Source organism: Scyliorhinus canicula, chromosome 2 (assembly GCF_902713615.1).
Source record: "Scyliorhinus canicula chromosome 2, sScyCan1.1, whole genome shotgun sequence".
NCBI classification, from domain to species: Eukaryota; Metazoa; Chordata; class Chondrichthyes; order Carcharhiniformes; family Scyliorhinidae; genus Scyliorhinus; species Scyliorhinus canicula.
The window spans coordinates 15,184,824-15,199,912 of record NC_052147.1 but is presented as its reverse complement, the minus strand read 5'-3'; the positions used below and the strand labels follow the sequence as shown (position 1 = coordinate 15,199,912).

The 15,089-nt window shown below is 53.3% G+C and overlaps 1 protein-coding gene across 12 annotated transcripts in view; it reads right to left on the bottom strand.

Annotated features, from left to right (window-relative positions):
• Positions 1-14,704, bottom strand: part of znf410 (zinc finger protein 410) — a 78,966-nt gene extending 64,262 nt beyond the window's left edge. For 11 of the 12 annotated variants that reach the window (XR_005457473.1, XR_005457470.1, XR_005457472.1 and 8 more), the window contains exons 1-4: positions 14,578-14,704; positions 6,286-6,365; positions 4,482-4,532; positions 2,245-2,380 (exon numbers count right to left, since the gene is read on the bottom strand). Coding sequence is in view for 3 of the 12 variants with exons in the window: in XM_038773957.1 (XP_038629885.1) it covers positions 2,245-2,380; positions 4,482-4,514 (169 nt within the window). In the remaining 9 variants the exon portion in view is untranslated. The remainder of the gene's footprint in view (positions 1-2,244; positions 2,381-4,481; positions 4,533-6,285; positions 6,366-14,577) is intronic. The other variant, XM_038773998.1, reaches the window with a different exon arrangement.
• Between the last annotated feature and the right edge of the window lie 385 nt (positions 14,705-15,089).

The window sequence follows — 15,089 nt, the reverse complement described above, 5'->3', positions numbered from 1 at the left end:
ACTCATGGGACTGTTTATTATGCACTTCCCAGAATTCTTTGCCATTGAACATTAGGAGAGGGGGGGGGGGGGGGGGGGGGGGAGGGGGGTGGGGGGTGGGGTTGGGTTGGCGTTATTGTCTTTGGTTGCACTGTTTACGGATTGATTGCTAATTTGTGTTTTTTTTTAACCTGGAATGTTCAGGTGGAAAGAGATTTTTTTTTAAAAGAGCGCCACGGGAGACTCAGACCGGTGGCCTGTGCCACCCGGCTCCTAACCCCAGTCGAACGAGTTTCTCAGCGTGCGAGAAGCGCCATTTAGCTGTTTTCTGGGCGCTACATTTCAGCGATACCTTTAACCTGAACCCACTGACCATTCTCACGGAGCACACCCCCATACAATCATTGTTGGTCAGCCGGATTAAAGATGGGATGGTTAGTCAAAACCATATAGTGTGCTGGGCAGTAAAGTCTACCTGAGCCCCCACCTTCTTAGCGGAAAACGTGAGCTAAGGAGTGTGCCAGGCCCCGACAGTAAGCAACCCCAAGGGGCCATTTGTGCCAAAGCAAAAGGGGGAAGGATCCAGGGAGGCAGAAAAACAGGCCCCAAAAATATCTGTCGATATCTAAGGTGGGGAAAGGGAACAGAAAGCCAGGGTGCAGCATCTATCTAGTAGACCAGCAAGGCAAACTCCTGAAGGACATAGTCTTAAAGCTTCCCACCCAGGGACGCCACTGTTGTCTCAAATGAATTCGGACTCTTATTGCTTTATTATTCAAACGTTTTACCCAAGTGCCCTCAATTGTGAGATGAACAAAGGACAGACAGAAGTTCACAATTTAACCCAAGTTTATTTTCAAACGCTAAAACAGTAAACCCCCCCAAATTATCCCAACTATAACGTGCCTAAGATTCTTCATACTGCCCGTGCTCATGAACTGGATCGAGCTGTGAGTCCAATCCTCTTGAGTCTCAGGCCTTTGTCTGCGAAGGTGGGTCTCGTACGCTGCTTCCGTCTGTCCTCTGGTCCACCTTTTAGTCTTCTCCGCTGCCTCTGGGTCGAGTCTTCGCTGGGGAGCGTCCCTGGGTGTCCTATTCTTCTTATCCCCATCTTTAGGCCCGTCCAGATGTTTCCTGGCCTTCAGGCCAATGAGGTCTCGGGGCCGAGGGGGGCAAACACCCAATGGAGTTGGCGATTGCAACTCTGCAGCACACCAGGAACCTCCCTCCCAGGGGTCTATCTTCAGAAGGATTGTCCGTGCCTAACCTTACTCCATAAACGATAATGGTGGGAAATCTAGGTGCCAGAAAGTCTGGCTTCATCTCGGGCAATCCACAGCAATTGATCCATTTGAATGGGACCGATTAGCGTCCGATGTCTTGTTTACAGTGCAGGCCCAGACATGTGAGTCTCTGTCCAGTATATTCGAACTCGACTGATCGAATTCCCATCAGACCTGCCTGTGGTGCTGACTGAGGCTTTAATGTAAAAGTGCCCAACTCTTAGCCTTAAGTGTATGTCGGGCCTAAAATTCAGGCCATTGGCCATTTTGACCACAAGAGTTTAATGGAGCAGATTTTGAATGGGGTTGAACGGAGATGAAACACCCAACTTCCAATCTACTTTGTATTGCTTTCTATCTGTGTACGACACAACCAACTCCTCCAGTCTCCTGCGTGCTCTCACTTTCTTCCCTTGCTCCCTCATCTCTAACTTGTCTGTCTGTCTCCTCTGTACTTCTCCCCTTTCCTTTCTCACAAACTGATCTTTCCGATTGGAGGGGCCGCGGGAGGCCATGTGGACTAAGACGCTTTTGCCACATTGTTGGTTCGGAAATGTCGGAAGCGTTGCCTCAAAGCCAAGAGTGGGCCAGGGGGTCAAAGTCAAACACCGGCCCATTGCCCATCACTGCCGGTATCATTGCAATAAGCGCAACTTGTAAAAATGATATAAATATAGCCTGCTTCCTTTTTTTTAAATTTAGAGTACCCAATTCATTTTTTCCAATTAAGGGGCAAATTTAGTGTGGCCAATCCGCCTAGCTTGCACATTTTTGGGTTGTGGGGGCGAAACCCATGCAAACACGGGGAAAATGTGCAAACTCCACACGGACAGTGACCCAGAGCCGGGATCGAACCTGGGACCTCGGCGCCGTGAGGCAGCAGGGCTAACCCACTGCGCCACTGTGCTGCCCTTAATACACCCTGCTTCTTAATAGAGACTCTCTCATTCCCACTTCTGAGAGAGGATTTCGCTCCACTTACCCGAGACAGGGGCTTGATTTTCTAGCGTGCTCTCACTGGCTTTGCTTGGAGGCAGACGTCGGGCAGCGCCCTGTTCTGGCTCCTCGAACCCTTTGCCCAAGGGTATGAAGGTATTCTGGACAAACTGTACCAGCAACTGCAAATAAAACAGGTCAGGACATGAGCTGCTAGATCTAAGCACACGGCAATGTCACCGATAACCAGTGACATATTAAAAAATAAAACTAAGCCGAGACTGAGAAAACAATTCAAAAGGTTACATTAAATCACGGATGCTGCTGTCATTAAAATATCTGAAGCCACGTCTCCTTTACTCTCCAGGTTGGTTTAGGTCTCATTACGTGATAGTACCAGCATCGTGTCTTCAGAGTCAGAAAGTTACGAATTCAAGTGCTACTCTCCAGATTGGACTGGAAGAGGATCACAGAATTTACAGTGCAGAAGGAGCCATTCGGCCCATGAGCTCTGCATCGGCTCTTGGAAAGAGCACCCTACCTAAGCCCACACCTCCACCCTATCCCCACACTTCTACCCTATCCCTGTAACTCCACTTTACCTTTTTGGATACTAAGGACAATTTAGCATGGCCAATCCACCTACCCCTGCACATCTTTGGGCTGTGGGAGGAAACCGGAGCACCCGGGGGAAACCCACACAGACACGGGGAGAACGTGCAGACTCCACACAGACAGTGACCCAAGCCGGGAATCAAACCTGGGACCCTGGCGCTGTGAAGCCATTGTGCTAACCACTATGCTACCGTGCTGCCCATGGATGGGTGGTTTCATTACAAAGAGCCAACAGAGGCAGGTTGGGCTGAATGGCCTTCTTCTGTGCTGTACAATTCAACAATAACAAACACTGCAGGGAGGTTGCGGACAACAAGAAGTTACAAAGATGTCAACTGTAACTCTGGCATTGCGGCATGGTGGTGCAATGGTTAGCACTACTGCCTCACGGCGCCGAGGACCCGGGTTCGATCCTGGCCCCGGGTCACAGTCCGTGTGAAGTTTTCTCATTCTCCCCTTGTCTGTGCGAGTGTCACCCCCACAACCCAAAGATGTGCAGAGTAGGTGAATTGACGACGCTAAATTGCCCCTTAATTGGAAATAAATTGGGTGCTCTAAATTTAAAAAAATAATTAAATAAGTAAATGCTCTGGAAAGGTCAGTCCTGAGGTTGTCAGTGAGATGTTGAGGATCGGGCAAGGGGCTGTTTAGCACACTGGGCTAAATCGCTGGCTTTGAAAGCAGACCAACCAGGCCAGCAGCACGGTTCGATTCCCGTAACAGCCTCCCCGAACAGGCGCCGGAATGTGGCGACTAGGGGCTTTTCACAGTAACTTCATTGAAGTCTACTCGTGACAATAAGCGTTTTTCATTTTCATTTCAGGAAGGGCAGCTAGCAGCAGACACATGGTGTGAAGCTTACAAAAATATCCATGAGCTCTTGATAGTGGAGTTCACCATGGAGCGGGTAGCCGAAAGGAATTTGAAGAAGTGGTTACTCCTGGCCCTCCTCCAACAACTACAAAATAAACTTGCATTTATATAACGCCTTTGATGTAGCAAAAACACCCCAAACCACATCCCAGAGGTATTAATCAAAATTCCAGAATAATCCGAGAGCATTAGGAGGAATCAGCGGAGGACAGTGGTCGCGATAATGTTTGATATCATTTAAGGCCAAATCTGCCAAATAATGATTCACCAATTGTGGGGTTCTTGTGTTTCAATATCTGAATATCTGTGTTTGAATATGTCTCAGTAGACAGCGCTTTCACTTCAGAGTCAGAAGATTATGGATTTAAGTCCCACTCCAATGATTTGCACACACAATCTAGGGCTGGCACTCTAGTGCACTACTGAGGGAGTGCTGCACTGTCAGAGGTATCATCCTTTGGAAGAGGCATTGAATTGTCCCTTTGCGTGGATATAAAAGATGCTCTTGCATTATTCCGTGTAGAGCAGGGGAATTTCCCCCCACCCTAGTGTCCTAACCAATCGACATCAGTAGAACAGATTATCTGGCGTCCTCTCCAGGCTCTTTGTGGGAGCTTGCTTGTGCACAAACCTATTGCTGCTTTACAACAGTGTCTGCAATTCAAAAGTATTTCATTGACTTGTTGAGCGTTTGGGACATCCTGAGATTGTGAGGATTAATGGATTTTAACTGAACAACCCTGAAATATGAACTGGAACCTTGAATCAATAAATTAAAACGGCGTTGCAATTTACCTCGGGTTTGGATTCTAGATCATCTGACAACATAGATTCAGCCTCGGATTTCTGGAAAGAGAAGCACACAAGTTGCTTTATTGTTAAACTTTGAAAGGCATGACGGTTCCTCTCATGGGTCATGGTTTGCAATCACTGAGCTCTGCGGCAAGTTTAGTTGATCTCAACCAAGGGGATGGCGGTGGTGGGTTGAGCATTTTAATTAACCTCAGCAATTTTGAGTTAGGGAAGAGAGGTGAAATAAATCACTTGGGACACACCCTTCCAATCCCCTCTTGCTCTAAGTGTGGGATGACGGGAAGTATACGATCGAGGTGCCCCTTGCTTGAAAGGCACGACTAAATCGCCAACGAGCACAGACGAACATAATGACTTGTTGGGAAAGGTATCGTAGACGGTAACTTCATTCCACTAAGGAGGTGTCAGAGGTGGCTTAATGGTTTACAGCTTCCTGCACAACTGTTACAATCCGGTACACATGCTGCACCTCCTCACAGGCCAGTTTTATAACTCTCATCGGTAAGATGTTGTTAGTTGCGTGACAACATTTGCTTCATGGTTCATGTCGATAGAATCGCTAGAGTGCAGGAGATGGCGACTCGGCCCATTGGGTATGCACCGATCCTCTGAAAGAGCACCCCACCCAAGCCCATCCCCACACCATGTGCATTGATCACAGGCCAAGCCACCTAACCTGCACATCTTTGGACTGTGGGAGGAAACCGGAGCACCCGGAAGAAACCCATGCAGACTCGGGGAAGAGGGTCCAGACTCCGCACAGATAGACATCAGAGGCCAGAATTGCACCTAGGTCCCTGGCATTGCGAGGCAGCAGTGCTAAGCACTGTGCTGCCCGTGCCACCCATATTTTAGAGGCAATGTTTAGTTCTTGGATGATTCAAGTTTAACTGTCCAAAATGGGATAAATCTGCTTGGAGTCTATATAACACTTAAAAGGTTGGGGCTATAAATTACTTAAGGGGCTAACAACGAAAAGAGATGGAGCCATAAAAGAACAGGCAATGGGGCTTTCAAACTTTGTCTACTTTGAACATAAAGCTGCTAGTCCCGAACTGGATTGTAACAGTTGTTTGTTTTCTGGTAGGCTCCTAGAATTTTAGCTTCTCCGTTCCATAAGTTGATGTTCTCTACAAAGAAATGGCTGGAAAATCTGTGGATTCTTATATTGTGTGCAGACAACATGTCCCAATAAAGCATCTTTAATTTATTAAAACGTCTCAAGGTAGTAAATATATAGGTTGCAGCAAATTTACACACAGAACCACTGAATCCTTACAGTGCAGGAGGATGACATTTGGCCCATTGAGTCCCTGAAAGAGCCCTCTATCTGGACCTAATCCCCTACCCTATTCCTGTAACCCTGCACATTGATCATGGTCAATCTACCTAAATTGCACATCTTTGGACTGTGGGAGGAAACCAGAATGCCTGGAGGAAACCCACCACGCAGACACAGGGAGAACGTGCTAACTCCACGCAGACAGTCACCCAAGGCCTGAATTGAACCCGGGTCACTGGTGCTGTGAGGCATCAGTGCTAACCACTGTGCCACCCTTGTACAAGGAAGCCATTCGCCCCATCGTTCCCTGCCAGCTCGGTAAGAGGAGCTACATAACAAGTCTCAGCAAACCCCCCCCCCCCAACACTTTCCGCACATCCCTAGTACAATGTTTTCCATTTCAAAAAAGTTATCCCACCACATCAGATTAACACACTGCCTGTTCTGTACCATCTCAAACCACATCTTTTGGGACTCAGACAGTCTTTTCAAAGGCACTCTTACCTCAATTATACAAGAAGATGTTTTCTTTGGCGAGGCTTCTTCACATTAGCACTCTTTACTGATCTTCAAGGCATGCCTCGCTGAAATAGAAAAATCTCTTAAACAAAACGTAACTAAATTGAGGTGTTACCGCTCAAAGTGAAAGTAGAGAGAGTCAGGGAATAGGAACTCTTCCCTTTTCGGACACCTAATGTCAGCATCTCGCACTCACTCTGGTCACAGGTCAGGTGTAGCATAGTGCGGTACTCTACCCCAGACTTCGGATCGAGGTCTTCTGGTCTTCCAATCTGCGATTCTGCCTTCGGGCCTCAGTTAACGATTTGGCATCTCGTCTACGGCACGGTCCTCGGTCCAACTTCTCCCTCCTCCCGCCGACTATGCCAATTGATGGATGTGTGTGCCTGGATATGCGTCACGCCTTCCTAGTTCCCAAATGACAGAGACTCCAGACTGCCATATTGGTAAAGTTATTTGAAACTTTATTTTTATCAGCTTGTAGTGTCTACTGGTAAGTCAATTTCAGGTACAAAATTTAGGAAGTTCCGACTAGCTCTGCAGCAAGCTAGTCAGATTGATTGTCTTTCGCAAATACAGATAGTTGAATTGAATTTAAAATACAATTATAGTTCGTGATAATTTCTTCAAATCAAGATGCACAGTACAAAACGAAACAAAAGAAAAAAATGGCGATTTGCAAAGCAAGCAAGAGATTAGTTAAGAATGATTCCGGAATAGAAAAGTGTTTTCTCACCCTGACAACTGATCTTTTAAGGACCTTAAAGTTTCACCCTCTTTACAGCTGTGATTGGCTTTAACTAATTTGTAATTCACTTAATTCGCCCAAAGTGTCTGTTTGTCAAATTTAAGAGATAAACAATTTGCTGTAACTTTCCATGATGTTCTGAGCGAAACACATTTCCCACACGAAATTACCACTATGGGCTGACTAGCCGTTACCATCGAAACGGAACTGGGATGTCAGCCCAGTTTTCATTCCATAACGCATTTTCTGCTATTTGGCCTTGCACTCGCTAGCAGTCTTCAAACAACTTGCAAAATGTGAGAATGGTGTGTTTTATCTGATCAGTTCACAGCTAGTCAGCTTTTTCCTCGCTCTCATGGTTAATATATTTTGATTTAATTAATCTTAGGGATTAAAGGATTTTTCCAACCAGGCTTTCTTCATTAAACCTTCTATCTTATCTATAGCTAACCATGACATCTGATTTACATAGAACATAGAATATACAGTGCAGAAGGAGGCCATTCGGCCCATCAAGTCTGCACCGACCCACTTAAGCCCTCACTTCCACCCTATCCCCGTAACCCAATAACCCCTCCTAAACTTTTTGGTCACTAAAGGCAATTTATCCATTCGGCCCATCAAGTCTGCACCGGCCCTTGGAAAGAGCACCCTACCTAAACCCACACCTCCACCCTATCCCCACACTTCTACCCTATCCCCGTAACTCCACCTTACCTTTTTGGATACTAAGGACAATTTAGCATGGCCAATCCACCTACCCCTGCACATCTCTGGACTGCGGGAGGAAACCGGAGCACCCGGAGGAAACCCACACAGACACGGGGAGAACGTGCAGACTCCACACAGACAGTGACCCAGCGGGTAATCGAACCTGGGACCCTGCCGCTGTGAAGCCACTGTGATATCCAATATATCAGCCCCACTCCTTTTCATTGCAGTGGCACTTTCCCGCAATCCAGGCTGACGTTCCCAGTGCGTTACTGAACAAGTGCTGCAGTGCCATCTCTCATCTAGATATTAAACCAAATCTGCGTGAAGTCGCAGGTGGATGCAAAAGATTCCGTGGCACTATTTGAAGAGGAGTAGGTGCGTTCCTTGGACAATACTTATATCTCAGCCAGCAACACCAAAACAGATGATCTGGTTAATATCCGGGGCTGTTTGTGGGATCTTGCTGTGTGTGTGGCTGTTGCATTTCCTACATTAATTATTTTTAAAGAGCAAGCGAGTGAACTGCAATTCACGTCAAAGCGCTCATGGGGCAGCAGGGGAATGGGAGATCATCTTAGGGTCACTGTGCTGCAACCTGAGAGAGAATATGCATCAGGGCTCTATTACGATGCCTTCCAACTCACTCAAGATCAAACTACTAGCTGACATTGGCGTCAAGGGGAACACTTGACTAGTTGAGAATTTGTGAGGTTACAGAGATCAGAGGAACTGAGGAACCGGGGTCCCACTTATGTCGCCTTTAATCGGAGGGATAGAGAGGGAGAAGGTTAGTGGGAACAAGAAAGGCAAATGGCTTTAAAAGCTCAGAATCTTAATGCTTCCTGATTTGATTTTTCACCTGTTCCAAGGGAAGGCATGGAACCCAAGGAAGGGCATTAGGAGTTACTTGCCCTGACATAACTGCACAGAAAAGGCCACATGCACAAACTGGTCTTTTCCTGTTCGACATTTTCATCCAAATCAACTAATGTTCCAGAGACACATGTTCAAATCCCACCACAGCAGCATCGGGAATTTAAGTTAAATTAATTAATCTGTAATATAAAGCTAATCTCAGTAACAATGATCATCAATTGAGTGACCATGATACTATCATCAATTGTTGTAAAGATCCATCCGGTTCACTTGATTTTCTTCTTGGAAGGAAATCTGCCATTTTTACCTGGTCTGGCCTAAGTGTGATTTCTGATGCAAAGTCATGTAGTTGACTTTGAAATGCCCTACAAGTCATTGTATCAGACTGCGACAAGGAAAGTTGAAGAATAAAATTGGATGGACCACCCGACATCAACCTAGGCATCAAAAACACCTTCACTGCCACAGGGCCTATTCTGGAACTCCCTCCAGAATATAACTGCGGGTGCACCTACACCACTTCAACTTCAGTGGTTCAAGGTGGCAGCTCACCGCCATTTTCTCATGGGCAATTCGGGATGGACAATAAATTCTGCCCTTGTATGAGACAATATACCAGTGGTGAGCAATCTCCCCGGGGCCACATGCAGCCCACCTGGGTTCTGAGTGTGGCCTACCACGTACAGGGTTGCCAGATTTTGTTTAGGTTTTAGCCGGTATGACTGGGAGTGATACGAATGTAAAGCGAGGGCGAGTGAGCTGAGATGCGCGCTGATTGTTTGCAACGTTGACTGTGAGAGTCGCACGCTCGCGGTGTTCAAAGCATTAATACTTACTTTGTTTTTAACCATTTGAAGTTGATGGAAGTATTAATATTTAAATCATTAAGCATTTTCTATAAATCATTATGAAATATTCAAAATGTATTAAGTACATTTAATCTGATCCACAGGGTCATGGTCAGTGCATAAGCCCGATTTCAAACTTACTGGCCTAGGTTGCTTAGCACTGCACTACACCCTATAAACAAACACAAGAATGCCGCCGTTATAGAATCCTAACGTTTCAACAAGAGGCTATTTGATCCAGTGTGTCTGGGCTGGCCCTTTCAAAGCCTTCTTCCATTATCCCCAGGACCCTGCTCTTGCCCCCTTTCCCCTTTGTGCAAGATCCTCACAAATCTGCTTCCTTCGCCCTTTCTAAGGAAGAGTACGCCCTGTCATGACATCTCACCCGTTAAACAAAAATCAAGTTCCACCCCACTCCTCTTGCCAATTATGGCAAATCACTGGTTACTGCCCCACCTGCCAGTGGCAAACGTTTCTCCTCACTTTACAAAAATCTCTCAGCACCCATAAACTCTCATGTACTCGTTCTTAAATCTGCTCCCACAGGGAGGGCAAACCTAGCTTCTCCATCTAAAGCTCAGCTTCCTGGTAGATCTCCTGTCCTCCTGAAGCCCACTCTGACAGGGTGCTACCACCCCCCCCCCCCCCCAAACTCTGACAGGGTGCTACCCCCTCCCACTCTGACAGGGTGCTCGTCCCCCCCCCCCCACTCTCACAGGGTGCTACCCCCCCCCCACTCTGACAGGGTGCTCTTCCCCCGCCCGCACTCTGACAGGGTGCACCCCGCCACCCACTCTTACAGGGTGCTCCCCCCCCACTCCACTCTGACAGGGTGCTACCCCCCCACTCTGACAGGGTGCTCTCCACGCCCCCCCCCCCACTCTGACAGGGTGCTCTCCACACCCCCCCCCACTCTGACAGGGTGCTACCCCCCCCCCACTCTGACAGGGTGTTACCACCCCACTCTGACAGGGTGCTACACCCCCCCCCCCACTCTGACAGGGTGCTACACCCCCCCACTCTGACAGGGTGTTACCCCCCCACTCTGACAGAGTGCTACCCCCCCCACTCTGACAGGGTGCTACCCCCCCCCCCCACTCTGACAGGGTGCTACCCCCCCCCCACTCTGACAGGGTGCTAACCCCCCCACTCCACTCTGACAGGGTGCTACCCCCCCCACTCCACTCTGACAGGGTGCTACCCCCCCCCCCCCACTCCACTCTGACAGGGTGCTACCCCCCCCACTCCACTCTGACAGGGTGCTAACCCCCCCACTCCACTCTGACAGGGTGCTACCCCCCCCCCCACTCTGACAGGGTGCTAACCCCCCCACTCTGACAGGGTGCTAACCCCCCCACTCCACTCTGACAGGGTGCTAACCCCCCCCACTCCACTCTGACAGGGTGCTACCCCCCCCCACTCCACTCTGACAGGGTGCTACTCCCCCACTCCACTCTGACAGGGTGCTACCCCCCCCCCCACTCTGACAGGGTGCCACCCCCCCCCCCCACTCTGACAGGGTGCTACCCCCCACTCCACTCTGACAGGGTGCTACCCCCCCACTCTGACAGGGTGCCACCCCCCCCACTCTGACAGGGTGCTACCCCCCCCACTCCACTCTGATGGGTGCTAACCCCACCCCCCCACTCTGACAGGGTGCTTATCCCCCCCCCCCCTCTGACAGGGTGCTACACCCCCCCCCCACTCTGACAGGGTGCTCTTCCCCCGCCCGCACCCTGACAGGGTGCACCCCGCCACCCACTCTGACAGGGTGCTCCCCCCCACCCCCACTCTGACAGGGTGCTCTCCACCCCCCACCCCCCACTCTGACAGGGTGCTACCCCCCCCCCCCACTCCACTCTGACAGGGTGCTACCCCCCCCCCCCCACTCTGACAGGGTGCTCTCCACGCCCCCCCCCACTCTGACAGGGTGCTCTCCACACACCCCCCACTCTGACAGGGTGCTACCCCCCCCCCCACTCTGACAGGGTGTTACCCCCCCACTCTGACAGGGTGCTACACCCCCCCACTCTGACAGAGTGCTACCCCCCCCCACCCACTGTCAGGGTGCTACCCCCCCCCCCCCCACTCTGACAGGGTGCCACCCCCCCCCCCACTCTGACAGGGTGCTACCCCCCCCCCACTCCACTCTGACGGGGTGCTAACCCCACCCCCCCCCCACTCTGACAGGGTGCTTATCCCCCCCCCCCCCACTCTGACAGGGTGCTACACCCCCCCCCCCCACTCTGACAGGGTGCTACACCCCCCCCCCCAATCTGACAGGGTGCTACACCCCCCCCCACTCTGACAGGGTGCTACACCCCCCCCCCCACTCTGACAGGGTGCTACAACCCCCCCCCCCCCCCCCACTGACAGGGTGCTACCCCCCCCCACTCTGACAGGGTGCTACACCCCCCCCCCCCACTCTGACAGGTGCTACACCCCCCCCCACTCTGACAGGGTGCAACACCCCCCCCCCCCACTCTGACAGGGTGCTACCCCCCCCCCACTCTGACAGGATGCTACCCCCCCCCCCCACTCTGACAGGGTGCCACACCCACACCCCCACTCTGACAGGGGTGCCACACCCCCCCCACTCTGACAGGGTGCCACACCCCCCCCCCCCCCACGCTGACAGGGTGCCACACACCCCCCCCCCACTCTGACAGGGTGCCACACACCCCCCCCCCCACTCTGACATGGTGCTACCCCCCCCCCCCCCACTCTGACAGGGTGCTACCCCCCCCCACTCTGACAGGGTGCTACACCCCCCACCCCACTCTGACAGGGTGCTACCCCCCCCCCCCACTCTGACAGGGTGCTACCCCCCCCACACTGACAGGGTGCTACACCCCCACCCCACTCTGACACGGTGCTACACCACCCCCCCCCCACTCTGACAGGGGTGCCACCCCCCCCGCCCCACTCTGACGGGTGCTACAAACCCCCCCCACTCTGACAGGGTGCTACACCCCCCCCCACTCCACTCCACTCTGACAGGGTGCTAACACCCCCCCCCCCCCACTGACAGGGTGCTACACCCCCCCCCCCCACTCTGACAGGGTGCTACAAACCCCCCCCCCACTCTTACAGGGTGCTCCCCCCACCCCCACTCTGACAGGGTGCTCTCCACCCCCCCCCAACTCTGACAGGGTGCTACCCCCCCCCAATCCACTCTGACAGGGTGCTAACCCCACCCCACTCTGACAGGGGTGCTCTCCACGCCCCCCCCCCCCCCCACTCTGACAGGGTGCTCTCCACACCCCCCCACTCTGACAGGGTGCTACCCTCCCCCCCCACTCTGACAGGGTGATACCACCCCACTCTGACAGGGTGCTACACCCCCCCCCCCACTCTGACAGGGTGCTACAAAACCCCCCCCACTCTGACAGGTGTTACCCCCCCACTCTGACAGAGTGCTACCCCCCCCCCACTCTGACGGTGCTACCACCCCCCCCCCCCCCCCCCCACTCTGACAGGGTGCTACCCCCCCCCCCACTCTGACAGGGTGCTAACCCCCCCACTCCACTCTGACAGGGTGCTACCCCCCCCCCCCCCCACTCCACTCTGACAGGTGCTACCCCCCCCCACCACTCCACTCTGACAGGGTGCTACCCCCCCACTCCACTCTGACAGGTGCTAACCCCCCCCACTCCACTCTGACAGGGTGCTACACCCCCCCCCCCCCCCCCCCCACTCTGACAGGGTGCTCTTCCCCCGCCCGCACTCTGACAGGGTGCACCCCGCCACCCACTCTTACAGGGTGCTCCCCCACCCCCACTCTGACAGGTGCTCTCCACCCCCCCCCCCCAACTCTGACAGGGTGCTACCCCCCCCACTCCACTCTGACAGGGTGCTACCCCCCACCACTCTGACAGGGTGCTCTCCACGCCCCCCCCGCCCCACTTCTGACGGGTCTCTCCCACCCCCCCCTCTGCAGAGTGCTACCCTCCCCCCCCACTCTGACAGGGTGATACCACCCCACTCTGACAGGGTGCTACCCCCCACCCCAACTGCTGACAAGGGTGTCTACACCCCCCCAGCTACTGACCGGGTTTTACCACCCCACGCTGACAGAGGTGCGGTACCCCCCCCACATCTGACAGGTGTGCTACCCCCCCCCCCCCCACTCTGACAGGGTGCTACCCACCCCCCCCCCCCGCACTCTGACAGGGTTGCTACCCCCCACTCACTCTGACAGGGTGCCTACCCACACCCCCCCACTCCACTCTGCACAGGGTGCTACCACCCCCTCCCTCCCCACTCCCCTCATGACAGGGTGCTACCCCACCCCACCCACTCTGACAGGGTCTGCTACCCCCCCCCCACTCTGACAGGGTGCTAACCCCCCCCCCACTCTGACAGGGTGCTACACCCCCCCCCACTCTGACAGGGTGCTACACCCCCCCCCCACTCTGACAGGGTGCTACACCCCCCCCCCCACTCTGACAGGGTGCTACACCCCCCCCCCCACTCTGACAGGGTGCTACACCCCCCCCCCCCACTCTGACAGGGTGCTACACCCCCCCCCCACTCTGACAGGGTGCTACACCCCCCCCCCCACTCTGACAGGGTGCTACACCCCCCCCCCACTCTGACAGGGTGCTACACCCCCCCCCCCCACTCTGACAGGGTGCTACACCCCCCCCCCCACTCTGACAGGGTGCTACACCCCCCCCCACTCTGACAGGGTGCTACACCCCCCCCCACCCACTCTGACAGGGTGCTACACCCCCCCCCCCCCACCCACTCTGACAGGGTGCTACCCCCCCCCCCCCCACCCACTCTGACAGGGTGCTACACCCCCCCCCCACCCACTCTGACAGGGTGCTACACCCCCCCCCCACCCCACTCTGACAGGGTGCTACAACCCCCCCCCCCCAAGAGGCAGGAGTAAGGTACCGAGTTCCAGTCCAGTTGAACAGTGTGGGTGAGGGGAGGAAGCTGACATCTCCACAGGGCGAATTCCATTGGAAACATGGTTTCCAATGAAAACAATGATACAGATATACAAAATAACGAGTGCTCCTTCCGACTGAGTGGATTAAAAGGCCAATGTCTTAACAACACAGAAGGTCAGGGCAGACTTACGAGGGAGAGCGCACCCAGAGTGCTGGCTGGTGACCCGCGGCTGCAGGCCCCGGCTCCTGGGCCTTGCCCCAATTCCCCTCCTCTCACTGCCCCTCCGCCGCAGCGCACTGTCCAACCCCGTCTGCGCCTGCGCCGCGCCAGCCCCGCCCCCTCCGCTACATTGCTACATTGCAGCTTCCTGCAGCCAGGCCGGCAGCACAGCCAGGCGGCTGCCACTACCCCCCCTCCCTGGCCTCTCCCTCTCACCACCCTACCTTGAAGAGAGCTGTCTCGCCATCATGATGGGGCACTGCCCCTCAGGGCGCGCAGATTCAATAGCCAATGGAATACCGCTCATAAAGAACTGTAAAAAGTCTTACAACACCAGGTTAAAGGCCAACAGGTTTGTTTCAAACACGAGCTTTCGGAGCGCAGCTCCTTCCTCAGGTGAATGGAGCAGTGCTCCGAAAGCTCGTGTTTGTAACAGACCTGTTGGACTTTAACCTGGTGTTGTAAGACTTCTTACTGTGCTC